Below are 27,820 nucleotides of genomic sequence, written 5' to 3' on the forward strand. Positions count from 1 at the left end.
TTCCAAAGTTAAGTGACTGGCCCAGAGTTACACAGCCAGGATGATAAGTAGGACTTGAATCTGGGTCTTGTTGGCTTCAAGGCAAGCTCTCCATTATACCACAAAGCCACTAATAATTCTGAACATAGTAGGTTCTTAATAAATATTTGTTGAATTGTACCAGGATAGAGAGAAACTAAGCCTTAGATTTCATTGGGATGAGAACTCTCAGATGAAATAACTCCTCTAACAATGCAGGCAAACACCTTCTCTGCCATTTGAAATCTTAAGAGTCACTTAGGGAGGTCAAGTATCTTGCTTGGGGTCACACAGCCAGGGTGTCTAAGGAGATAAGACCTGAATCCAGGTCTTTCGGGCTTCAGTGCCAGTCCTCTCTGTTAAAAATAAAACAATCTTCCCTTAAGTTAGCAAATATGCTCCCACGTGTTAAATGTACAAAAAGAGAGATGATAGGTCAACTCCTGTTTCAGGGATGATGATGGGCTTTTGGTTATATTGTTTTTCATAGCTTCAAAATACAGGGAACAAAAGGGGGAGAACGACAGTTCCAAGGAGCCTTAGTTTGGTTTCTAAGATAACATTCTTCAGGATGGCTTATAGATCCCATTTGAATAAAAACAATTAAGGATGACAGGTAGGAAGAACTGTTGAAAACTGCCTCTTCACAAATAAGAACACCATCAGAAATCCCTTAGACAGTCTTGTATCTAATCTTGTAGTATACAAAGGCAGTGGTATCAGACCCAAATAGAAATTAACCTGGTAGTCTGCATAATGAATTAGAAAACCAAATAATACTATTTATGACTTATTGTGGCAGCTAGGTGGTACAGGGACCTAGAGTCAGGAAGATTCATCTTCCTGGGTTCCTATCTAGCCTCAGATGCTTCCTGGCTGGGTGACCCTGGGCAAGTTACTTAACTTCAGTTTGCCTTGATCTCCTCATCTGTAAAATAGAGAGAAGAATAAAACCATCCTCTTAGAGTTGTTGTAAAGATCAAATTATTTAATAACTAAAGAGTGCTTAGGGCAGTGTCTGCCACATAGTTGTTGTTCATCCTTCATTTTCCAAGAGAAGCAATAACACCATGGGGTGATGTTTTGACTTGCATGTGAATTGGATTTAAGTGAAGCAGAGCTGCATACTCATTAACCTTACTCTTTCTTCCAGGGTCATCGAAGTTCAATGGCAAGACAGAAGTCAGGACAATTGGTGATGGCCCAGCATGCAGTGGATGACCTTGGCTTCTTCAATGTCAGAGCAAGTCAGTGGCCTGGCTCAGCCACCTTCATGACTGTTGGAGCAAACTGTTCTCATCTTGTTCATTGTGAAGTCAGTGAAATAGATTTCCTTCCATCCTGTTCCCCACGGGATTGATCCCTCTGTTTCTGTGTCTCCACTTGGGTAGGCTGCCTACATCTGGAACATTCTCCATATCAATGCCTTTCCTTTCTTAGGATCAGATCAGATGTGACTTCTTATAGGAAGCTTACTTTGGCACACCCACTAGCCAGAAGGAAAATGATAATTTCCTAATATTTCTCATCACGCATACCTTCAACTTTCATCTTGGCATTTTTGCCACTCTCCTTTCTTTCACTATTATTTATGTGGCATATACTATATAGGCTTAATACATGCTACTTGATTGATATTCTGGACCTTCCTCATAGCGGACCTTGTTTTCAGCCCAAGGGTGATGGGTGATGGTGGTTGGTTGGTGGAAAGGTCTGTGAACTTAGATGAGAAAACAAATTAAATCTTTATTTCAATAGTTTTCTTTGTAATTCTATGTATTTCTTTCTTTTTTTTTTTTGCATTTAAAGATATTATACTGAGAAGGGACCATGGGTTTCACCACCCACAACACAAAGACAGATCTAGAATCCCTTTGGAAGACTCTATGCCTTCCTGAGAAAAGGAACTCCATCAGAGTTACTCTGGGATTCCTAGCGAATATCTGGTACATCTCACACATGGTTGTTTCTTTGTCAAACTGAATTGAATCTTTGTATCCCCAGGTCTGGCATGGTGCATTGCATGTAGTAAATAAAGTAATTAAATGTTTTCGAACTAAATTAGCTCACAAATTAGCAAGGATAGTACTACTTATTAATACAAATTAACCTTAAACTAGGACCCGGAATACAATGTTTTAGTACTGAAAATAATACCAATACTAATTTTGTATGTGTAGCCAGTATTTTAATTGTAAATATAGGCAGTACCCAGCTTATACAACTTTTGGCTTTTGTTCCAGAAGTTTATTTGAAAGTCACTTGTTTGGAACTCTGAACATCTTTTCCCATGGAAACTAAGTTATAAATGGTAGGTTCCTGTGCCAACCCACAAAACCCAATTCAACCTATGCCACTGAACTGCTGAACTGGTTGGGGGTTAGTTGTCCTGAACCCCATGAACTCAGAGCCTAGGAGAAGAGGACTAGGAGTGTAAAGGATGAATGAGACCTGCATGGAGAGGCTCTGTAGATCAAAAAGCTTTGCTCATGATGGCAGTAAACAGCTTTATCAGGCAAAGGAGAAGGGGGAAGGTAGGAGCTAAAGGGCTGAGGACTTTTGTGTAGGCTGCTCTAGGCATCAGAGGAAATGGTAAAGGTCACTCAGAAGCAGGTTGGCAATAGTAACTCATTTCCAAAAATTGTCTGCAAGTCAGGGATTGCCTGTTAAAAATCCATTTAAATTTTTCAGTCAGGTAGAATATTGCCTTTTATTGCTTGAGGAAAACATGCATAAAGTTTGGATTTTTAATTAGTTACTACATATATAGCTTATATGATAATTAGCTATGATCATGAATAAAGCAATTATTAAGTAGTTAATGTATATAAAACACTGCACTAAACACTAGAGATAAAAATTTAAAAAAAAGCAAGATTGTCCTTGCTTTCAAGGGGCTCACATTTTAATGGGAGAGAGAACACAGAGCAACAATCGATCTTCATATAATTCACTGAGCCCCATAATTTTGGACTAAGTAAAAACTTTGCTCGGTGTTAATGAGTATGATATTTTTTTCCCTTTAAACTCTGGTTAGACTTCCGGAAAAAAAAAATACTTCCTTAAGCGACTTAACAATTGTTTTACTCTTTGACAAACAACTTATTTTCTATGTCATAACATGCAATATCTATTTAGGGATGAGTAAAGAGAGAAAGGTCCTGAAATCAGGAAGACTCATCTTCCTGAGTTCAAATCTGGCCTCAGACACATAACTAGTTGTGTGACCCTGGGCCACTTACTTAATGCTGTTGGCCTTAGTTCCTCAGCAGTAAAATGAGCTGGAAAAGGAAATGGTAAACCATGTTAGTATTTTTGCCAAGAAAACCCCAAAAGGGGTCACCAAGAATTGGATACAATTGAAATGACTGAACAAGAACAAAAAACAAAAGAGGGAAGTGATGGTTGATTTCAACTTGTAGTCAAAAGAGCTCCTGAATAAGTGAATGCTAGGAGATGATATGTAGGTATTTGAAGTGAAAATTTATGACACTACTTCCCTTATTGGTGAATGTTATGTGAATAGAGGGCTTTAGCCATGGACAGAGCTTAAAGGTTTGCACAGATGGAGACTTCCTAAGGAAACATTTTACAGGAAAAGAGAGGATGCCCTTCTTTGCTAAAAACAAAGTAAAAAAAAAATAATTCAGTGGAGTACTTGCCCTAACTTGAATAGGCTAGATAAGAACATAATGAGTCAACTCTTGATCTTTGTATCTCTCCCAGTGCTTAGCACAAAATGAATGTTTATGGAATGTATAGTTAATTTAAAAAATACACTGAAATTAGGCATAAATACTATCTTTAGAAGGTGGTCAATGTTTCACCCTTGGCCAGCAGTTTACACTAACTGAATTCACTAGTTAATCTCAAATGCCATATTTATCAATTTCTCTCAATAATGGACAGACTAGAAGGATCCAGGCCAGGTTTGTTTCAAAATAATATTAATAATAATAATAATAATAGCATTTGCGTAGCACTTTAAGGTTTGCAAAGTGCTTTACATACATTGCCTCATTAGATTTTTAAATCATTTTATTTTATTCGACTGCAAATGCACAAATGTGGCTGGTCCTACAAAGTATGACTTTTCTACGTGATTTTAAGCAACCTGAGAGCCCGCACATTGCATTTAAGCGCAAAAAAAAAAAAATGGCTTTTTCTTAATATTGTCTTAAATTTCTTTAAATGAACATCAGTAGGGATATCTACATGAAGCCAATGTCTTAGTTAAGCAGGGATATCTGAGCATTTTTCTGCTGTTTATAATAGGCCACTATTTCTGCTAAAGCAAACATTGGTGATGACGGTACAATGCTCCTGAAATACAACCTTTGCTTCAAGAACCATTTTTATTGCTATTTTTCCATTGTTGTCACTTTGAAATGCCACCTCCCCCTTTCCAAAAACTCTTCCCTCTTGTAAAATAGAATTTAAGCAAAATAAAACAACACATTGACAATGTTTGAGAATGTATTCCTTATTCTGCATTGGTAGTCCACTACTTCTCTCCTGAGAGAAAAGAAGCATGTTTTAAAAGCAGTCCTTATAACCAAGAATAATTGTCAAATCGATGAAAATAATCATGCCCATCAATGCTATTTTTAATTTACATGACATGCTGGTCTTTTGTAAATTGTTTTCTTGGTTCTGCTGACTTAACGTTGCTTCACTTCATATAAGACTTTAAAAAAAATTCTTCATGTTTGTCATTCCTTATGGCACAATAATACTGTTACACTTGTGAATAACTCAATTTATTCCATTACTCCCCAAATGATGGGTATTCACTTTGCTACCACAAAAAGTACTGCTATAAATATTTCTGCACATGTCTCCCTCATTCTTTGACCTTTGTGGGATAGGAGCCCAGTAGCAGTGTAGCTGGGTCAAAGGACATATAGAGTTTTGTGATTTTTATAGTATGGTTTCAAATGGTTTTCCCAAATGGCAGGCCCAATTTACAACCCTACCCAACAGTGCATAGTGTGCTTGTCTCTCCACAACCTCAGTAACAACCACCATTTCTTTGGTTTTCGTTAATTCACGAATCACTGTTTCATTTGACTCAGTGGAGTTAGAACAGGCTTCTAATAATGCTAACGGTAGGTATTTTACAATTCAAAATGAGTTATATACCCAAGAACCTCTAAGGGGCAGACTGATTCTTTTTTTTTTTTTTTTAAACCTTACCTTCTATCTTAGTATCATTTCTAAGAGAGAAGAGCAGCAAGGGATAGGCAATGGGAGATAAGTGACTTGCCTAGAATCACACAGCTAGGAAGTTTCTCAAACCAAATTTGAACACAGGGTCTGGTGTGCTGTCCACTGTGCTACTTAGATGCCCTTGTCCATGGGTAATTACCTCCATTAGACTGTAAGCTCCTTTAGAGCAGAGGTTCTGTTTTTGCCTTTCTTAGCTATCTTTAAGGCTTGGCACAATGCTTCACGCATTGTTGTTGTTTAGTAGTTGTTTTTTGGTTCCATCTGACTCGTTGTGACCTCAGTTGCTGTTTCCAGGTCATTTTACAGATGAAGAACTAAAGAAAACAGGGCGAAGTGACTCATATAGTTATTAAGTGGCTGAGGCCAGATTTGAACTTGGGAAGAGGAGTTCCTCTGACTGCAGCTCCAGTACTTGATGTAGTTCATAAATACTTGTTGATTACTCATATAACTCAGATGAAAAGAATGAAAATGTATAAACTGTAATCTAAAAATGTTATCTATCTTTTATATGTAGTCTAGTGTCTAAGTACAGATATACTTTTAATGTAGATTCCCCTCCTACAAATTTTCAAAATTGTTCCAAAGTGTGGGAGAAAATGCTGGAAGTCTGAATCACTCTATTAATTTGTCACTTTGCTGTTTTTAAGCCAGTGAAAAACCCAAGATTTTGACAAATATCCATGGCACAAAAATACTAAAAAGAAAATAGGGATAACATTATAATATCATATTACTGTACAACTTTTCTGGGTCAGTAAAGTCAATTATCCCTTAGCAATTTGGGTGGAATGGGGGGGGGGGAATGGTCGATAATAGAAAGGGAATCGGAATTCTATTTTTTCATGGTTTATTTATTTATTATTTGTTTTTTTTTAAAATCCATGTAGAAATCATCACTGGCAGCTATTATTATTAATGCCAGACTACAAAGAGATGGTTAGAAAAGCAATCATTGCATCAACTCTCCAGCCTGGTTCCATCTAACAACTAGCTTCCACTTGAAAGCATGGCTGTTTCTTCAGAGCAATAACAGCATAGCATCTGGGGGATTTCACAGGATCAAATAACTTCACGAGTGCAGACCAGGCAATGTTGTCCTGTAAATTGATATGAGCTTTAGATACATAACAATGTGTTGACTAAAAAGGAAATAATGGAGTAGGCACGTATTTTTGTAATGTAAAAACAAGACATACATAATTCCATAAAAAAGAGAGGAAAAAGTCTTCCTTGAATGATGTGGCCTTGCTTCATAAAGTACACAAAGTGACTGCAATAAAAATAACGGTATTTGTGCTTTAATTAATTGTTTCTTATTTATCAACTGGTGATACTTCCCATTTCCAACACAAGTGAATATACATTTTTTATAAGTTGCAAAAAAACAAGTCAGAATTTCTCATGACTTCTAACAACTCGCTTTCAATCTGTTCATCTTTAGCCCACAGCATTTTGCCCAACTATCATGCCTAAGTCCATGGAAAGAGTTATGAAAAGGAAAACGAGTGCCCAACAGAGTAGGCGTGATTGTCCCAACCCCCACCTTCCATCCTGAGAATCAAAGATATTCTTTGATTTACAGTTAGCTGGCAGCCGAGGAAAAGACATCATTATTTAAATATTTTAAAATTGCCTTTTCCATAAAAATACCAGTTAGAACAAAAGCAAACATTTATTACAATCCATTTGTTCCAAGTAGGCTGTTCAGGAGAAGAAAGCAAAGCTTTCCTTATGATAAAGTGTAACTGTTAAAATGAAGGGTTTATAGTGGAAAAACAGGGCTGTTCCCATGAATGTGTTTAATTTAAACAGGTCACAAAACTTTATTTTGACCATAGCCCAGAGCAGAAGCTGCAAAAACCACTTCCCTCAAAGCTAACCAAAAGGGCCATTTTGCCCCATTCAAACAAGAACCATACAATTATGATTTACTAAAAAAAGAATTGCCATCAACACTGCTCAGAAGGGCACTAATACTCTGCAAAGTTTGTAAGTAGGGAATGCAAATAAATGCGCTAATCCGTGTGAAAACGAGTTTAGAAAGGGTATCTTCTGTCTAGCCCCTACTAATTTTAGCCACACAGTGTCTTGGTATATGGTGCTTTGTGTGTTTACCGTCTACTGACTAGTAATTACCATACAATTAAAAGAACATAAGCTTTACTATTGGAGCTTTGCTGCAAACAACATCTGGTGGGCATATGTTGAAAAAGAGATGGAATGAATACTTAAACTTTGCAAATATGACGAGAATAATTGTACTAGAAATTTGAGGGGAAAGGCACAAGGTTAGCAATCAACTGGATAGTTGATAGTTCATCGAGATATTTGTCTGATATTTTAAAAAGTGCAAATATAAATACCTGTTCTTTAAGATAGCAAAGTCGATCCATAAGTATCAAAGTCTCTATGCAAGGAGCCAAAACAACTTTCAACTAAAAGAAAGATTGGATACAATTATTATTGTGGACCAGACAAACAGCAGACCAAATAGATTTTCCTTTTCCTTCTCCTGGTGAATAAAATATTGATGGGAAATTATATATCTAGCTATCCATCTATATGTGGCAAATGCCCATCATGCATCTTCTGAAAAAAGGTTAAAGTAGACATCAAAAGTTTTCTGAACACATAGGGAAAATGTATACTACTTAAATTGCTTTGAAGTATCATCATGCAATATATTACAGGAAACATTTAAAGGGGCACTAAGGATGAAGTTCATTAAAAGGAATGCTTGTGAAATAACTGCATAAAGATAAATATGGGTTCAAAGAATTCTAATCTTTCTTTCCGCACATTTATAAAATCCTTCATAAGGAATATTCCATGTGTTCTCTTTATTCTTTTACCGACACCTAATATAGTTGCTTTTTTTTTTTTTAAACCCTTACCTTCTGTCTTGGAGTCAATACTGTGTATTGGTTCCAAGGCAGAAGAGTGGAAAGGGTAGGCAATGGGGGACAAGTGATTTGCCCAGGGTCACACAGCTAGGAAGTGGCAAAGGTCAGATTTGAACCTAGGACCTCCCGTCTCTAGGCCTGGCTCTCAATCCACTGAGCTACCCAGCTGCCCCCACAATATAGTTTTGAAGTAGGACATGATCCAAAATTCAGTGTTTTCTTAGAATCAGGATATTACAAAATGAGTTAGACTGCCCCATCACAAAATGTCATAGTGTCTTATTCTAGTCCATCTCACTCATACATTCACACATACACACACACGTACATCTTAATGAGTTTAATTCTGAGACTCACCATATTAAATGCTTCCAGTTCATTCATTCTGGGCTTGTACTTCTCATAGTAATCCATTATCTTTTGATCTGTAAGCTACAAGATAAAAGCAAAAATGGTTCATAGCTATAAAAAACAGTTGCAATGTTAGGTAGTTGTTATAATTCCTACAACAAAGTAGGCATTAAAGAAATGAAATAAAAAATTTTAAGATGAATGATTCTTGAAGTCTAAAAATAACAGCACCTTCCTCTATATAGTTATCTATAGTTACCTTTTTCTACTTTGTCCTTGAGGGACTTTTTTCACCTTTAGTTTGAATCTCCAATACTTAACCAAATATGTGATAAATAGCACAGCACTTTCCACATAGTAGGTGCTTAACAAATATTTGTTGACTAGTAAAAGCTCCAATAAAAATTTGTTGATTAATTGACTAACGAGAAAACTCATTTATTTATTTATTTCCACACACCCATACATTTATTTATTTATCCCCGCCCCAAATTGCTGTTACTTCACTTTCCAATAACTCCACTCTGCCTTCAAATAGAACTCTACTTTGTAACAAAAAAGTAGCATTACGCAAAAGAAATCAGGATATTGGCCATGTCTGAAAGTGTATGTAGTTGTAGCCTACCATAGTCCTTTCTGTCAAGAAGCATGAAGCAATTCAGCTGAACAAATGTTTTTTAATCTTCTGCAACGACACAGCAACATTCAGGATGATATTATCCATTGTTCTGACTTCAAAATCCCAGAATCATAACCCCCCCATTCCCTCATGTTAGAAGGGTCCTTAGAAGGTACTTTGCCTAACCCCCAAATGACAGATTCATCTTTTAAAACGTTCCTCTTTAAACCAAATAGAGAGGCAGACTTTGCCTGGAAGCCCAATTATTTCATCATTGTGCATATTCCTTTTATCAATAAATCCCTTCACACTGACCTTAAAATATTATTCAATTTTAACCAGCAATGATTCAGCTCCTATTCTGGGCCACCTTCATCATGACCTACAATCACTTAACCCTTTAAGTTCTTTCCTAGACCTTCACTCCTGCACTCTTCCCCTCTTCAACTTGACTTCTTGGTGAACCAATTCAACTCTATGCTTTCTTTTCTCTGGAGTTCCTTAGCCTTCTTATCTTATTGCTATCTTGCTCCTCTAAGCACCAGCCTTGGATTACTCCAACCATCTTTTCCATCTTTTCCCTTCACTCCTACTGGAGAAAATCATAAAGTGAATGGTCCACTGGACACTTATGTTGCAAAATTTCAACTTGGCCTTCACTGTGGCAAGGCCATGATTTCACCTCTTAATCGAATCACTATCCCACTCACCTAGGTGCTTTTCTAAACATTTCCAGCCCTCTTCAAGCCTCCATGGCCACCCCTCCCCAATGCTCTGAGTGGAGTACCTTGTCTCATATTTTAAAGTACTGATGTCATTTACCAGATCAGTCGCATGCTACCTATCACTAGCTTTTCTTTCACTTCTGTCTCATAGGAGAGTTCCTTTATTAAGCTCCTCTATGTGCATGAGGGGGATCTCATTCCTTTCTGTCTTCTCCAGCAGTGTTCCTATCACCTTCACTCTCACGAATCTTGAATATTTTCCTATTTACTGGTTAATTCCCTGCTGCTACAAACATGTCAATATCTCCTCAATCCTCAAAAACAATCACTTGATCTGTCCATCTGAGAGAGCTGTCATATCTCTCCTTCTTTTGTGGGCTAAACTCCTCGAGAAAGCTGTTTACAGTTGGTACTTCAATTTCCTTTCCTCTCATTCTTCTCAACTTTCTGCAGGTTGGCTTCAAGTCTCATCATTTTAAAATAGTTCCCTCTCTCCCTCCTTTCTTCCTTCCTCTCCCCCTCTTGCTTTCGGTTTTAGAATCAATACTAAGCATTGGTTCCAGAGTTGGTAAGGGCTAGGTGAGTGGGGCTAAGTGACTTGCTCATGGTCAAACTGCTAGGAATAGTTTCAGACCAGATTCGATCCACTCTCATTTCCAAGCTCAGCTCTCTATCACTGAGCCACCCAGCTGTCTCTAGCTGCTTTCTTAATTGCCAAATCTGATGGCCTTTTCTTAACCCTTATTCTGCTTGACCTCTTTGCAGTCTTTGATACTACCAATCATACTCTTCTCCTTTCTCTTTTCTTAATGACACTTCCCTTTCCAGGATCTACTCTTGTCAGATTGTTCCTCAGTTTCCCTCCCTGGATTTCCATCTAGATCATGCCTATTAACTATGGGTGTCCTAAAAGACTCTGTCCTGGGTTCTCTTCACTTCTCCTCTTATACTACTAAACTTGATGATCACACCAGCAACCATCTATTCAATTAGAATGTCGATGCAGATGATTCTCCTATGAATTTATCCAGCCTAACCTCTCTGCTGACCTCTAGTCACATATATTCAGTTGCCTATCAGACATCTCAAATTGATTTTCCTGAAGACATCTTAAACTCAGAATGCCCAAACTCTTATCTCTTCACAACTTCCTTCTTACTTTTGAGGCCACCATTATTCCTCCATTCATTGAAGCTTGCAACCTAGGTGTTATCCTCTACTCCTTACCACTCTCCATATCCAAGCTGTTGCCATGTCCTGTTGAATCTACCTTGCAACCTTTCCTATATAAAACTTCTTATGGCCTCTGTCGCTGCCATCATTCTGATGCAGGTCTCATAACTGGACTGTAGTATTATCCTGCTGGGAGGGTCCTTGCCTCATCTCTCCCCACTAATCCATATTCCACAAGATCACAGAACTAGAGCTAGAAGGAACAGAGGAGAGCATCTGGTTTAAATCCTGCTTTTTACATGTGAAGAAATAAAGGCCCTGGGAATTTAAGAGATACAGGTCAGGAGACAGATAGAGAGAAGAGGAAGGGAGGGAGCAACAGAAAGAGAGGGAAGAAGGTGGGGGGAAGAGGAGTAGGGAGGGAGAGGGACAGAGACAGAGAGAAACAGAAACATAAAGATACACACAGATACAGAGACAGAGAGAAAGAGAGGACCAGAAGATGGGGAGGGAGAGGGAGAGATCTGAAAGCCAGTTAGGATTCATTTCTCTGTACAGAGGGAATATTTGAAATAATGAATGTGTGAATGAGAATGCTGGTAGAGAGGGTTTAGAAAGAGAAGAGTGCCAAAGACAGAAACCTGAGTAATGCCTACTCATAAGGAATTAGTAGTAGAGAAGGGGTGTAAGAGAACCAGGAGAATGTAGAGTCTCAGGGAGGTAAGAGAGGGCAAAGGGCATGAAGGAAGGTATGGTCATTAGTCTGAAATGTTGCAGAGAGGTTTTCAGATGAAGCCTGAAAGGATCAGAGGATTTGGCAATCACGAGGTCAGCTATGACTTTTCAGATAGCACTCTGACTAGAGGACTGGAAAAACTAAATTACAAAGAGCTGAAAACAGCATAGATAGGGAAGAATTAAAGGCATTATTGAGAGAAAAATTTAAAAAGTAAGTTTAGCAGTGAAGGTGAGAGTTAAGGTGTAATGATATGCAGATGAGAACTGGTCCAAGGAAGGTTTGTTTGTTTTTTAAGTTAGGAATATGTGTAGGCATTGGGAAGCACAAGTTAAAAAAAAAAAAAGCAGAATAAAAATGTATTGGAGCTCTAGAGAGGAGATGATTATAGAGTAAGGATGTATAAGAGGTGAGAAGAAATGGGGTGAAAGATACAAGTAGAAGAATGAGGCATGATATCTCCTGATTCAGAAGGCAAAGAGAAAAACTATTTTGAAAATTGAAAGACGAGATGAATTGAATTTATTCAACTAAGCAGGGCTTATTAAGTGTTGGAAGGTTGGGACAGGGTGAGAAGCTTGAGAAATGTGGAAACATTTTGGAACCATCCTCATGTTATATGAGCAGAGCAATTAATAAAAGTAGATTATTCAAGTAATAATAAAGTATTGTCATTTTTATGGAATTAAATGTTTTCCATAAAAAGAGCTTTTTTTTCCCCCTTTCCTAAAGGAGAAAAGTCATAACCTGTTTTTCTCTTTCATTTCTCCTTATTCTTTCAATGACATTATCTTAACATTATACTATTTCCTAAGACTATTAGTTACCATGGAGACATCTGTAAACAATGTAGTTAACTGAGTGAAAGAGATGAAGACTTTGATATGCAAAGTGTTTATTCTCTCTAGAATAGCTGTATGCTTGATGAATATTTGTCTATTCTTTAAAGAAAACTAAATCTAACTTTATGTACTTGATGTTAAAAAGTAGTGTATTCCTCAAAATCATTTAACACAAGACTTTTGATTGCTTAATTTAGCTTTAATTTTAGTGTTAATTTTCCTTGGGAATAGAATCACACATATTGTTAGAAGGCTGGCTAATTAAGGAACAAATTTGTTGGCCATAGCAACCTATGAAACAAAGAAAAATGCAAAGCGACCTTCAATTCTATGCTGTCCTCTTCCATTTTATAGAAGTGTTAGAAAGGGGGAAGGGAGGTAAGAATCTCACACACACACATACACACACACACACACACACACACACACAGGCATTATGGTGTAGTGGATAGATCTCCAAAAGAGAGAGGTCTAGGCAAAGAGCTATAGGAAATTTGGCATTGGTTTCAACAAAGTAACGGAAGGATTCCTTTATTAGGTTGGCCAGAATGACTTCTTGGGTCATTTCTAATTTCATGATTCTATAATCATTCCAAAAGCCTACTGGCATATACTAATGTAATGGAACCAAGCTGCCTTTTCTTCAAGGTTGCTATTTGGTGAAGTCCAGGAAAGAGAAAACACTGAGCAGAAGCCATAAGCAATGTGCACAGAGCAACTAAAATAATTAATATCACCCTTATCTCAAGCCATTACTAGGAGATAATCTTCACTTCTTATCCCCATCCCCCTCCAACCCGCCAGCATATCTTCTTGTTTTATTATCATTTTACTTGATTTTTTAATAAGTTCTCCTAGAATTCTATTGTAAGGAGTGAAATTCTCTGGAGGTTGTATTCAGTAAATAAAATTAATTTATTAATGGGCTGCTGAAGATTTTTAACTAGCTAGTAGACTCCTTCCACAGTCTAAAAAGATGCCACAGAACTTGCCCGACAGAGTGAGTAACTAGCAGCTAGGCTGGGCAAGAGACTTCCTATCAAGCAAGCCAATATATGTCCCTTCTGACATAGATGCCATTCAGTCCCTCCCCTGGGCACCGCCAGACCCCTAGGAAATGGCCTCAGAGACTCCAATTCCTCCCTCAGCACTTCATCATAAGAAGAGGTAGGTCCCAGGAGGATACCAACACACCCTTATCTCTCTGCCATGTGGCTGGATTACCACTGATTGATAAACATGGAGCAGTTCTCCACCCTGCCTGTAACAAAAGTCAGTCCAGGAAAGTAATATACCTTTAATCCAGTTATCCTTCATAAAGACAAAAAGATCTAGCCAAAAGAAGAGGGGACACATCTAATTTTTATAGCCTGGGGGCAAGACTTTAAACTTTAAAATCAAACTTTTTTTGGGGGGGGGGTAAAGACAAAAATGGTTTCCCAATCCAATATTTATTTTCCACACTATGAATTCTTCCTTCCTTCCGTTTTTGTTTACTTGAATGAATGTTTTTCCTTACTATGAATCCATAAGGGGCTAGAGAAATCTCAAAGAGATAGAAAAATATAAAAACTAGGTGTTTAATGACTAGTGAGCAGCAATCACAGACATATTTATTTGTTGGATTGATTAGAGATTGATTAAGATTCTTATGTGTGGATTATGGACCTACTTGGCAATGTCTACTGAAACCTTTAAGCCCTTTGTCAAGGAAATGTTTTCAGATAATTTAAGACAATGCTAAATTTCATTCTGATTTGTAATCCCCCCCCCCCACCCCATCCAAGTTTTTAGGTCCTCTGAAATTTATCTGAGGACCCCTGGTGTATGCATGGGACCCAAGTAATCTCTGCTACAGAGGACAGATTGGAGACCTCCTGGAGATAGTTTGTCATTAACTAGATTGATCATTTATTTATTTATTTATTTATTTTGGGCCATTCATTCTGTCTCTCTTTCTCAAGGTCTTTATCGGGGATAATGCCTGTCCTGCCTACCTTGGAGTTTTGTTATCTCAAATGATAGCTTGTATAGGAAAGAACTGTGAAAAAAAGTTAAAATGTTATATAATGTTATAAAATATTAGGTAATATTATTATTATTACTTTGTTGTTCAACTGCTTGTTTAACTTGTTTCAGCAATATAACCTGAGTATTTCATAGATACTTGGGAAATGTTAAGGGATAGAGACTGCGCTTGTGTTTTATTGGCAGAGGGAAAGGTGAGAATATACCTATCAATAAAGAATGGCACAAACTAGCAATTTATAACCTTGGAGAAATGCCTGAGAGATTAAAAATGAATTGCTCAGATTCACAGAGCAAGCATACTTCAGAGGATTTGAAGTCAGACCTTTCCAAGTTCAGTCATGATATACTACATCATGCTGCTAATCACGAAATTGAAAAAGTTCTCAGGGCATCTAGGTAGTACAGTGGATGGAGTGCTAGGCCTGGAGTCAGGAGGACTTGGGCTCAAATCTGACCTCAGACACTACCCAGCTGTGTGCCTCTGGACAAGTCACTTAACACTCATAGCCTAGCCCTCGCTACTCTTCTGTTTTAGAACAAATACTAGGACAGAAGGCAAAGGGTTGTTTTTTTTTTTGTTTGTTTGTTTTTTTAAAAAAGGTGGAGAAAAATTATAGGGAATCAGAAAGCATGAATGGCTCTGGACTGAAGCAAGAAATATCCACGGATGTGATCAAGTAGTTTAAATAAAATACTAAGAATAATAAGAATGATAATGATAATAATGATAAATCATATTTATTTGGAGCTTTAAGGTTTGAGAATCACTTTCTACATAAGCTCAGCAGATAAGTTGTACTAATTCTATCACCTCCAGTCTATATAATATGAAACTATTTAAAAATAGTTTGTACATGGCCCAATAAGGTCAGAGGTAAAGATAAGTTGAAACTGGAACCTGAATCCTTTTGACTCAAATTCTAACAATCCTTTTAGAATATCTATAGTTCTATCCTGTGAGGAATTTGTATTCAAGCTAAGAAGAGATGTTCAGTTCAGCCAAAAAGTACTTATTAAATAGTATCTAAGCACTAGGCAGTGTTATGGTACCAAAATAGGACCCTGCCTTAAAGGAATTTACTATATACAAGCAAGATATACAGAAGAGAAATGGGAGATAAACTCTGAGAGAAGGGTCTATTAGTAGGTAGAACTTTCAAGAAATCCTGCAGAGACTCTTTGTGGTGGTAAAAAATTGGAAAATGAAAGGTTGTCCTTTGATTGGCAAATGGCTGAACAAATTGTGGTATCTGATAGTGATGGAATACTATTGTGCTAAAAGGACTGATGATCTGGAGGCTTTCCATATGAATTGGAAGAACCTCCAAGAACTGATGCAGAGTGAAATGAGCAGAACCAGAACATTGTACATAGAAAGTGAAACATTGTGGAACAATCCAATGTAATGGGCTTTGCTACTAGCAGCAATGAAACAAGCCAGGACACTCCTGAAGGACTTATGGGAAAGAATGCTATCCACATTGAGAAAAAAAACTATGGGAGTAGAAATGCAAAAGAAGAACATATGACATCATTTATCACATGTATATATAGGTAGGTGATTTGAAGTTTAGGCTTTAAAAAAATCACTCTATAGCAAAAATGAATAATATGGAAAGAGGTATCAAGTGATAACAATTGTATAACCCAGTGGAATTATTTGTTGGTTCTGGGAGAGGGGAGGGAAAAGAGAAGGAAAATAAAATGAATCATGGAAACATGGAAAAATATTTAAAAATTAAAATTAATTTAAAAAAGGAAAAAAAAAGAACAGTTTATGTTAGATAATCCTAAAAAAATCCTATAGAGGGTTGTATTTAAACTGCATCTCAAAGAAAGCCAGGACAGCCAGAGGATGGAGGTCAGGAAGTACTCCAGGTATGGGGGACAACCAAAGGCATGGAGTTAGAAAATAGAATATCATGCATGAGATATAAAAAGAATGCCAGTGTCATTGGATCAGAGAGTACAAGGAGAAAGGGAAAGAAGCAATAAAAAAAATAACTTTAAAAATATGAATAGCTAACATTTCCATAGTATTTTAAGGTATGTAATGGTTTTTACAAATATCTCATTTGATTTTCTTAACCCTCAGAGGGAGGTGCTATTATTATCTCCATTTTATAGGTAAGGCAGTTGAACTTGTCTTTTTTTTTTTTTTCCCCATTAGAAAACAAACTCTTACCATCTGTCATGGTAACAACTCTAAGACAGAAAAGTAGGGGCTAAGCAATCCAGGTTAAATAACTTACCCAGGATCACACAGCCAGGAAGTTTCTGAGGCCAAACTTAAATCCAGATCTTCCCAACTCCAGGCCTGACACTCTATCCACTGTGCTACCTAACTGCCCTAACTCAAGTCCTCTTGACTTTACCACACCATCTAGCAGTATAAGAACATTGGAAAACAGTTCAATAAAAAACAAAATGAAGTCTGTGGCTGAGGGTAAAAAAAATCATACTTTGGAGAAAGATTATGGATTGGAATAGAATCCAATTTGGGGTATGTATATGTATTCATGCCTATATATACATCTATGACTTTCACACGTATAGCTCATTAACTTTTGTCTGCTTCTACCACAGAAATTGAAGCCAGTAATTGAGATCTTGATGCCTCAGACCACCTATGTAATTTTTAACAAACCTGTGGTCTTGCAAGGTCTGAACTTTCTTCGACAGAGAATTCCCAGGGGCTATGAGGTTAATGCTAATGGGGAGAGGAACTTTGTGTTAACTCAGATTGTTGGGATAGTCATCCCAACAATTCTGTCTGAAAGTACTTGTAGGTACCAGGAGGTAACTTGCATAGGAAAGAACAGAAGATAATGAAGAACTCTGTAACCAAAGAGTGGTCAAAAAATAGTGATGATTTAATTAATGAAAAGAAGAGTCTAAAACCAGGTTTATTAGAGAGGTGATACAGATTGGATTAGATAGATAGCCTCTCAGGTCCCTTCCAAGCTTGAGATTCTATGTAACTATTTATTTGATTCCCCTCTTCCTATATTACTCAAGACAAATGTTCTAACTCTTAGTGACCTCCCATCCCCACGCCCCCGAAAAAGAGAAAAATATGCTTCAGGAGAGGAGAAAGAAGGAATAAGAAGAGAGACAGAGAATAAGAAAGTGTAAAATCTTTGAGATTTAATATTATTTGAAGAGCAAAGCACATTGATTTAGGAACAAGAGAAGTGTAAACTGAAAGGAAGTTAGTTCTTTGATTTTTTTTTTCCAGATTCCAGTGTCACAGAAGAAAAAGGCCAAGAAGTGATTATTTTAGTTATATGTCTACATACCATTGATAATATGAGTGATATGGAAATTATGAAGATTTTTGTGATTATAGCTAAGTATTAGAAAGTTTTGCAATTTTTTGCAAGAAGGGACATCTTTATCAGAATGACATTAAAAAGGACTATGGTGGCTTTATTCTATTTGGTGACACATTGTAATGGTGTAGCTGGTATACCGAAATGTGTACAGTTGGGTTTAACTTCTTCAGAGTCTGAAACACTTCTTTCTCTAATAGTCTATAATTAGTGTCCAATTACTCAAGCAGTTTATTCACTCAAAAGATAACACAAATAAAGGATCATTTTGAATATCAAACTGCCTCTGTTCCTAAAATTCATTCTTAGACATACTTTTTTTCAAAATGTTCTATTCATGAATTATAGAGAAGGTTACTGAAACTAGTAATATTTTAGGCACCCATTTAAAAAGAATGGGATTTATAAAGGAAATGTTGGCAGCCCATCTGTCTGTCTCTTAACAGAATTGCTAGAATGACAAATACTCTCAGGGAGATGGTCCGAAGCTGTCTTTCATAAATGACTTCAGGATCTGTCACCTTGGATTCCTCTTTGAGGCTGGCCATCAGCCATATGTAAATCTAGAACATGCAGAGCTGGCCTGCTTGGAATGATAATGATTTGTCTGAGAGTGTTCTGTTTTACTGGACATGTCTTCAAGTAATTTTTCAGGGCAAAGAACCTGTCCAGAAGCATGTTAGAAGATTTTCTAGACACTTCCCTTGTTTACATCATTTTGAATGTTAACAGATGTTCACTGCAGGATCAGAAACACATTGATATATGTTTGTTCAACACAGATTCATTTGTATAAATGTAACAGTTTGTAAATATTAGGAAGCTATAACACCAATTTAATCAAAAGGCTTCTGAAGGCACGTTGTCTTCTTCAATGATTAGAAACTCATGTGAGCAGTGATGTGATTTTGTTTATGCAGAGAGCTGGATTGTTGAATCCCTTTTCAGTATGGCTGTGGTTAAAACGTTTACTTCTATACTGTAATGACAAGAACTAGGATAAATAAAATGGAAATGAAATGAAGTGGAGTTCTAGTCTAGCACCTTATGCATTCCTGACCATTTACCTACCCCTCCCCTCCTCTTTTTTTAAAATCTGCTCTCTTTTTGTGTACTTCTTTACTTCTTTTCACTTGCTTAATGATTTTTCAATATCTATGTTTTATCTCTATCTGTTCAACCTTGGTCCTCTTATCTCCTTTATTTTCCTTAATCTTTGTGTAATCATTTCCCCTCAATAGTAGCTATCCTTAAATTTGGAGGACCAGAGCCTGTGACAGTCTGATGAGATCCTTCTCAGAATAATGCTTTTGGATGCCTAAAATGAACTATGTAGGATTACAAATAGATCATACTGGAATACAGTTATCAAAATGTTAAAACAATTCATAGGTTCTATGTTAAGAAAAATTTGTTCTAGAGAAATGTGACTTTTTCCTAACATGGCAGTATGTGCTTTTTAAAAATTATTCTTCAGCACTGAGCTTTAGTCTTGCCTTACCTTTTCCATTTCTCCTAGTATGGCACTAAATGTATTACAAAGAATACTTCTGCCCTCTAAGGTATATGAATTATAGCTAAAGAGAGGCATATATACACATACATATTCACATATATGATTTTTTGTGTGCAGAATGTGGCATATTTATAGTTAAAATATCTAACACTTGCTAAATAAACACTGTTGTGAGGAAGATTAATTAGTAATTAATTAAGTATTAAGGTTGACCTAGCAGGAAGGGCTGGAGCTGGAACATTTCAAGATGGAATGAAGGAGCAGGAAGTTGCTTGTGCCCTGAGAGAGACTCCATTAGGGGTTGGCACAAACTGTTGTTAGCCCTGGGAGATCTCAGAGTTAAGGACACCCTGCATCCTGACTCCCTGGGATCCTGAGTGGTGGTGGAATCTAGCAAGGGGACAAGACCTACAGAGCAGCACCAAGTGGAGGAGGCATTTGGGACAGCATCTCAAGCACACCCTCTCTACTGGGATACCTTGGACCACCTTGGCTTCTGACATCCTGAATCATCTGTGGATTACCATGAGAAACCCTCAAAGCCACCCACAGACCCTTTAGCTGTGCTGGTCAAGCCTGGCTGGAACCAGGTTTGAAGCAGCCCCCCAGAGACTCCAGAACAGCTCCTTTATGCCCAGCCTGGCCTAGGTCAATTAGTATTAGAGAAGTTAAGTCCTCCCCCTTACCCTGTGGTTTTGCCCATTAGGTTTTAGTGTAGAATTCCCTATCCCACCTTTATTTTAGTTAAACATAATTAAACCTGTTAAAACCTTTTACCTTGCCTGTTGGTTCCAAAGACCCTGGCCTAGTGGTGAGCTGGTGACAGTTGGTGACATTCTTGTCATTTATCAGCAGCTTAGCTGTGATCTCTGATCTCCCTATCCTGGTCCTGTCTCTCCTACAACCTAGTGTGTGTACCCACAATCATTTAGATTATATTTTAACATCCCTGGTGCCTCCATCTTTTTCACAATACTAACTGGTTACATTTTCATAATTCACAGAGCAGGACTGGATAGGGAAATGACCAAAGTGGCCATTTGCCTTATAGTCTGTGCTGCTAAACAACCACACTTATTCATATTCTAAGTTATGAGGAACTGTGTTTGAGGAAATATGATCAATGTTTGCTTATATAGATGCTACCTGATTAAAAAGTTCTACACTAAAATCTTTACTTAGGCTTATTAGAACACAGATTTAGAGTTCAGAGATCATTTATACCAGGGCATCAATGAACTATGGCCCACAAGGGCCAGACCTAGTCTACTTCTGTTTTTGTATGGTTCCTTATCTAAGAATAATTTTTGAAAATATCTTAAAGTTTAATTTTATTTAGGTTCATTAAAACTTTGAATAAGTTTTATTTATTCTTTCAAAAGCCACATAAAAACAGGCTACAGTGGGATTTGGCCTCCTGGCCATTGTTTGCTGACCCAATTCTGGTTCAATCTTCACATTTTACAGACGATAAAAACTGAGGCCCTTCCTGGCTTGTGACTCCAAGAAACACCAAGTCCCCCTGCCTAGTACTCTGCGGTATTTAAAGAGATGACTACCTCCAAATGGAGGTAGATTGTTTGGGAAAGGCCTAGATGGATGGGAGATGAGAAACACCCACCTAGGGACCTCCCCAAGGCCAGTAAAGCACAAACCCCTTGGGCTTTAGAAACCAAATTAATTTTGATAACTGGAGTAAGGGAAAATGGTAGATAGGGTTTTAACACTACAAATCTAGACTCAACCCAACTTCTACGCACCTCACGAGAGATTGCTCTTCATTTCTTCTGTAAGCCCCTACTTTGCTTTCAATGAGAATGTGGAAATACAGTTCAAGAAAAAGCACAATCCCATTCTGCTATGGCTCTCTTATTTCTTAATTTCTTGTTGTCATTAAACAGTTTCCCCAATCCCCACCCCCAATTCCTTTCAGTTTTCTGTGACCTTCAGAATCAAGGTTCAGAATAAGCAAGTACTGTGAAGAAAGGTTTTTTCAATCTACCCCTTCACTGCCCATGATCACATTTTAGTTTATATTTTCCTTGTTCAGTTATTTCAGTTGTTTGACCCTTTGTGATCCCATTGTGATCCCACCTGATATTGGGGTAGATTACCATTTCCTTCTCTGGCTCACTTCAAAGATGAGGAAACTGAGATAAATTACGTGTTGTGACTAGGGTCACAAGCTAGTAAGTGTCTGTGGCCAGATCTGAACTCGGGAAGATGAGCCTTTCTGAGACCAGGCCTGATGCTACATTCACTAAGCCATTTAGCTGCTTCCTTAGTTTATATACCTTTTAGATTATCATAGTATTTCAAATACATTTTAACATTCCAGTAATAGAATAATATGTACCTTGCAAATGGAATACTATGTTACTTCTCCCATGCTAGAATAAGCAATCCTACCTACTGATCTTTTTTTTTTTTTGGTTGTCATACAATGGTTGTCATACCATGTTATTACCTTTCATGTAGTTTTTGATTTTCAGGATTCTCTCATTCAAAAACAAGTTGGGTAACAAAATAATTAATTTGTTTACTTAGAGAGGAAAATTTCCAGTCTTTAAATAAGTAAAATATAAAAATAAAATTATAATTAATATATTTAAAACAGAAATTTTTACAATTTAAATCAATTTTTCTACATAATTGACTTAATTTCCATTTTCATTCCCAAATACAGTGTGATTTTGAGATCAGACTTAGTTTCTTTTTAGCTAAGAGTCCTCTGAGTGTTCATAGGACTTTAATAATGCCTTTAATAAAAGAGATTGAGGTTTGATCTCTATGTAATTTAATGTTTCTCATATAGACTGCAGGTAAAAAATGTAAACATAGCATTCCATGTACCTCACTTCATTCATTATCTTGTAATTCAGTAAAACATTGGGTAATCAGGTACCAACCTTGGATTCATCTAATTCAAGCTTCTTCAGAGATTTTTTGACATAATCCAAAAAGGAAGCAGACTTAGAATAAATTTTTCCAACATGCTTATCACTGAAAGACAAAAAAGAATCATGTTGTATTTGGTTTACTATGATATATGTGTATTTTATATTCAATCAACAAACATTTATTGAGTATTTATAGATGAAAACATAACTTTAGATTTGATTTAAATATAGTGAGTCTCATTTAAACAATTTCTATTACATATTGAAAATTATTTTGAAATTGCTTTTGAACAGCTTTTTAAAATACAATATTGGAGTATAAGACAAAATCACTAATATTGTATTCTAACAAAAATCTGATATTTTCTTGGAATAGTGATCTTATAGGAATTTCCATTCTGTTACAAAACACACTTTAAATTTACAGGTTCAAATTCACAGTGCCCATTTCATTGCAACACCTGCAAATAGTGGCAAGAATTCAATACATATGGAAAGGACTTGAAATGCCTGAAAATGACCAAGTCCCATATGCCGAATTTGGACTTATTGATCTTATTCTATATGCCTTAAAGATCTGTGTGTGCGCATGATTTATGGGAAATTGAATAATTAAGTATCCTTATTTAAATGATGCAATTCCAGAATACAACCCCCAATAATTTGGAGTTTAGTTTCAGAAATAGGATCTAATTGCAGAGATGAAAGCTAAGATCACCAATATAACCAACTGGGAGCTTATTTGAATTTGGAACTCTACTTTTTTTTAAACCCTTCCCTTCTGCCTCGGAATCAATCTGAGGCAGAAGGGCAGTAAGAGCTAGTCAATGGGGGTTAAGTAACTTAGTCAGGGCCACACAGCTGGGAAATGTCTGAGGCCACATTGAACCCAGGACCTCCTGCCTGTAGACCTGAATCTCAATCCCCAGACCTTTTTCATGTAATCACAGTTATAAGTACATCTCCATTCTGCTCTTATGCAGATGGTTTTTTAAAAATACAAGCAGGAACTTTCTATTTTTCCTCTTAAATTTATTTTGTCGGCTTCAGAGCACCATGCCAAATGAATAAAAGCTTTTGGATTTTGATTCTGCTATTTCATGTAAAAGTTCCATATCTTTCCTAACTTCTTTGCATCTTCCTATCTGATGAGGAATATTTCCTTTCCCTGCAAGTCATTTAGCCCTGTGTGCCTCAGTTTCTTCATCTGTACAATGAGCTGGAGAAGGAAATAGCAAATCATTCCAGTATCTTTGCCAAGATAACTCCAAATGAGGTCAGGAAATAGGACACAACTAATGGACGAAAAAAAAATCCTGCTACTGCTTTTCTAAATCTCATCTTTGAGTTCTGATGTTGGATTTTGCTCTCACATGGCAAGAGATCAAAGGTTCTTTGTGTTTGGTTCTTAGCTTTTGTCAGCTGCAAGTCAGTGATTGTGGGACTTTTATTTTATAAGGTTAAACTTACAGAGAAGAGCTGACTCTCCACCTCACCTGGATGTCTTTTTCCAGTTAAATAATATCCATGAGACAAATGGTCTTGAAATAATTAATGAGTTTGATAAGTGGATCTACTTATAAAAAATCATATGAATGATAAATCCAGGTGCTACTCATTTATTTTCAAGTTTATATTTTATATTTGTGGGCAGATGAAGAAAATTCAACTCAATCTACTATGGGCAGAATAGTATACAAGATCCTGGGGAGAACAATAAAGATGATCGAATTATGGTCTCCTTCATGGGTCTCGGTGGAAATGACAGAAAGTTTGGGTTTCAACATGAGACAGGCTTCCTAACAAGTAATGTAATTATTCCTCATAAATAACCATAATACAAAAAAGAAAAGATGATGCAAGAGAGCTATAAACAAAGGACTATACAAGGTCAGAGGAATAAAATATTAAATTCTAAATGAAGAAGATCTGGAAATGCTTCATGGAGAAGGTAACGTCTGAGTTAAACCCTAAAGGATGGGGAGAATTTCACTAAGTGGACATGTAGCTGGGGATGAGATGGCTTCCAGCAACAGTATGGAATAGTATGAGCAAAAACACAAAGGTGGGAAAGCATTGAATGTGTACTGAAAACGGAGTAGTTAAGTTTGGGCTACTCTATGGGTAGAGTAATGTGAAATATGGCCAGAAAGGAAGGCTGATGATGTGAGAGTGAAGAGAACCTTGAAGGGAAGACAAGTTAAGAAACTTGATATTTAGTTGTCAGGCATCAGGTTCTCATTGAAGGGGTTTGAACAGAAGAGTGATGTGATCAGACCTATATAGAAAGAAAATTAATATGGCAATATCATGAAAAATAGTTTGTTTGAAAATATATTTTAAATTTTATTGTCCTCTTTCCTAACCTTCTTCTGTTCAATTTAAAACAGAGTTTTTTTTTTTATCAAGGAGTACTGAGTCATCATGATGTTGCCAAAAGAAGTTAATGGCTAATGATTATAATAATAATTTTTGAAAGAATATGGTGACTGTTGGTTCTCCCGCTAGAATAAAATAATCTTCAGCAGTCCTGATTGGATTTTTCTAGCATTTTAAGATCTTCTATATGCTCCACTCTGGTGATATGTCCTGATAAAACTATGGATTTAATTTGAGAAAATTCCTTATGTGGTTTTTTCAGATATATAAAGGCTATACTGCATTTAATATGTTAATTTTTCATCTACCAGTTTTGTATATGAAATAGTCTCTTAGACAAGGAAGGTATTTTAGAGACTTGAGATTCTTATTATGGATATTCATTATGGGAGTTTTCACACTATGTTAGGTACAATCAATACAAAGACAAAAATAAAACCATTTCTGCTTCTCAGGTAGCTTATATTCTGTTGTGAACAACATGCAAATATGTAAATACAAATTAATTATCAGAGAGAAGGAGAAAGACAATAACTAAGATTTGAGGAGGAGTTGCTACCTCTTGAAGGAAGATGAGGACTCAAAGAGGTAAAGGTAAGAAGGAATAAAACATATATGAAAATGGAGGAAGGAGGGGCAGCTAGGTAGTAGTGGATACAGTTCTAGACCCGGAAACAGGAAGTCTTAGATTCAAAATCTGGCCTCAGATACTTCTTACGTCAATGACCCTGGGTAAGTCAGTTAAGCCCATTGCCTAGCACTTATTGTGCTTCTGCCTTGGAACTGACACTTAGAATTAATTCTAAGACAAAAGGTAAGGCTTTTTTTAAAAAGTGGAGCAAGGAGCCTGAATGCCAAGTTAGGGGAATGATAAGTAGGCCATTTTGGCCATAATATGGTATAAATGAAGGAGAATTATATAAAACAACTATGGGAAAATGTGCAATCAGATTGTGAAAGGCTTTAAATGACAAGATAAGAAGTTAATATTTGATCCCTAAGGAAATTGAGATTTATTTGGCAAAGGAGTAATATGTTCACTTTTGAGATGATTATTTTAGAATATATGTGGAGGCTAGACTGGAGAGGGGGATGGAGCAGAAACAGGGAGACCAATTAAGAGTGTGTTGCAATGTTCCAGGAAAGAGATGATGAGGCCTGAATTTTGTTAGTGCCTATGTACATGAAGGGTATGGGATGGATAGCTGAGATGATATGTGGTTAGAACTAATAAGATTTGACAGCTGATGGAATATGATAAAGAAAAAGAACAGAAGTTGACTTTGAGGTTGTAAATCTGAGCAACTGGAAGGATGGTAGTACATTCAAAAGAAATATAAAAAGTTTGGAGAAGAGGCAGATATATGGGCAAAAATAATAAATCTCATTTTGGATATATTGAGCTTGAATTGTCTATTGTCTAGTTTGAGATGTACAGCAGGTACTGGGTGATACAGTCTTGATACCTTGACTTCTAATAAGTTGGATCAAATGCTCTCCAAAAGTCTTTTGAAGATCTAATGTTCAATGAGTCTAGTTGTTAGCTGAACAGTTGGGTAACAAGTAAGGTAGCCAAGAATAAATGAAGAGAACAGAAGAGAAGAGAAGAGAAGAGAAGAGAAGAGAAGAGAAGAGAAGAGAAGAGAAGAGAAGAGGAGCAAAGACAAAATGTTGGCAAATATTCATCTTACAGGAACAAGAATACTGAATAGAATTAATGTTGACAAGGAACTCTTTATTTAAGGTCTATTTCCTCTTTTTAAAATTTATTCTTATTATACAGAGGTCAGTTTTGATTAAAAAATTCTAAAAATAAAGATCTCCAAAAGTTGAATGGCAATACCTAAGTTTGCCATATGGCTTTATGGATAACTACATCTTGGGAATATTATGGAGAAACGTCCTATTCAAGGACAGGCTGACCAAGCTAAGTATATTTCTATAAGAAGTCATCAATCCTTGATGATTTCCCATTTGTTATTTTCACTCATAGTAGTCTTTATCTTAAAGGTTGGCGTCTTTGTCAGGTCATTTCTTATTAGATGAAAATATATTGGAGTCAACTGAGTGTTGATTGAGGAGGTTGTCAAAAAGGTTTTTTTCCAATAAAAAATTAATAGAACACTTAGCATTAACACTACTTCCAGTGCTTCGATTTCATTAATTTCAAGTCAACTAACATTTATTGAAAACCTCCTCTGTGCTAAGCATTTTGAAAAGTGCCAGGGTTACAAACAAAAAAAAATAATGAAACAGTCCTTACCCTCAAGGGACTTATATCCTACTGAGGTAAAACAACATGTAGACAGATAAGTATATCTGGTTCAAGAAGGATCTCAGTGGCATTAAAAAAAAAAACAACAAATTGTATTCATTGGAGGGGTTCAATATTGAATTTCTCTTGCCTTCTTTTAACCATTTTTCTTTATATCACAACTTTCAAGATGAGTCAATTAAAAAATATCCTTATCTTCCATCTTAGAATCAATCCTGTGCATTGTTTCCAAGGCAGAAGAGTGGTAAGGGCTAGGCAATGGTGGTTAAGTGACTTGCCCAGGGTCACATAGCTAGGAAGTGTGTGTGGCCAGATCTAAACTCAGTACCTCCCATCTCTAGGCCTGGCTCTCAATTCACTGAACCATTTAGCTTGTCCCCTCTAGCAATGTTTAAGTTTCTTTTGTATGTTTTCACAATCATTTTGCTACATCTAAAAGATTTTAAAAGTTATAATTTCTCAGTTCTTGAGTAGAGAAATGTAGATTAAAACATGTCCCACATATTATCATTTTATAGTTGCTTGAAACCAATGTTCTTAAAATTTTCACATAAGAATGTGGACATTTATATCTCCTTTAAGTTTCCTAAAGTACATTAAATATGTTGCTCTCACTTGATGGTAGAGGTTACCTGGACCAGTGAAGCATGTTCTTTGTGGCATCCCTGAGAAATGATCATTCAGGCTTTGCTTGAAGAGTTTAAAGTGCTGGGAAACTGAGTGCCTTTTTGGGACAGCCGTAACCACTTTTGACAGTACTGAGAATAAATCTTTGTTCTTATCGGATA

The 27,820-nt window shown here is 36.6% G+C and overlaps 1 protein-coding gene across 1 annotated transcript in view; it reads right to left on the reverse strand.

Moving 5' to 3' along the window:
• Positions 1-6,053: 6,053 nt before the first annotated feature.
• The window catches only part of METTL25 (methyltransferase like 25), a 169,247-nt gene continuing 147,480 nt past the window's right edge, over positions 6,054-27,820 (reverse strand). The window contains exons 9-12 of the mRNA XM_044677743.1: positions 22,388-22,481; positions 8,511-8,585; positions 7,614-7,685; positions 6,054-6,347 (exon numbers count right to left, since the gene is read on the reverse strand). Of these exons, the coding sequence (XP_044533678.1) occupies positions 6,231-6,347; positions 7,614-7,685; positions 8,511-8,585; positions 22,388-22,481 (358 nt within the window). The 3' untranslated portion in view covers positions 6,054-6,230. The remainder of the gene's footprint in view (positions 6,348-7,613; positions 7,686-8,510; positions 8,586-22,387; positions 22,482-27,820) is intronic.

The sequence above is a fragment of the Gracilinanus agilis genome, chromosome 5, assembly GCF_016433145.1.
Source record: "Gracilinanus agilis isolate LMUSP501 chromosome 5, AgileGrace, whole genome shotgun sequence".
NCBI lineage: Eukaryota > Metazoa > Chordata > Mammalia > Didelphimorphia > Didelphidae > Gracilinanus > Gracilinanus agilis.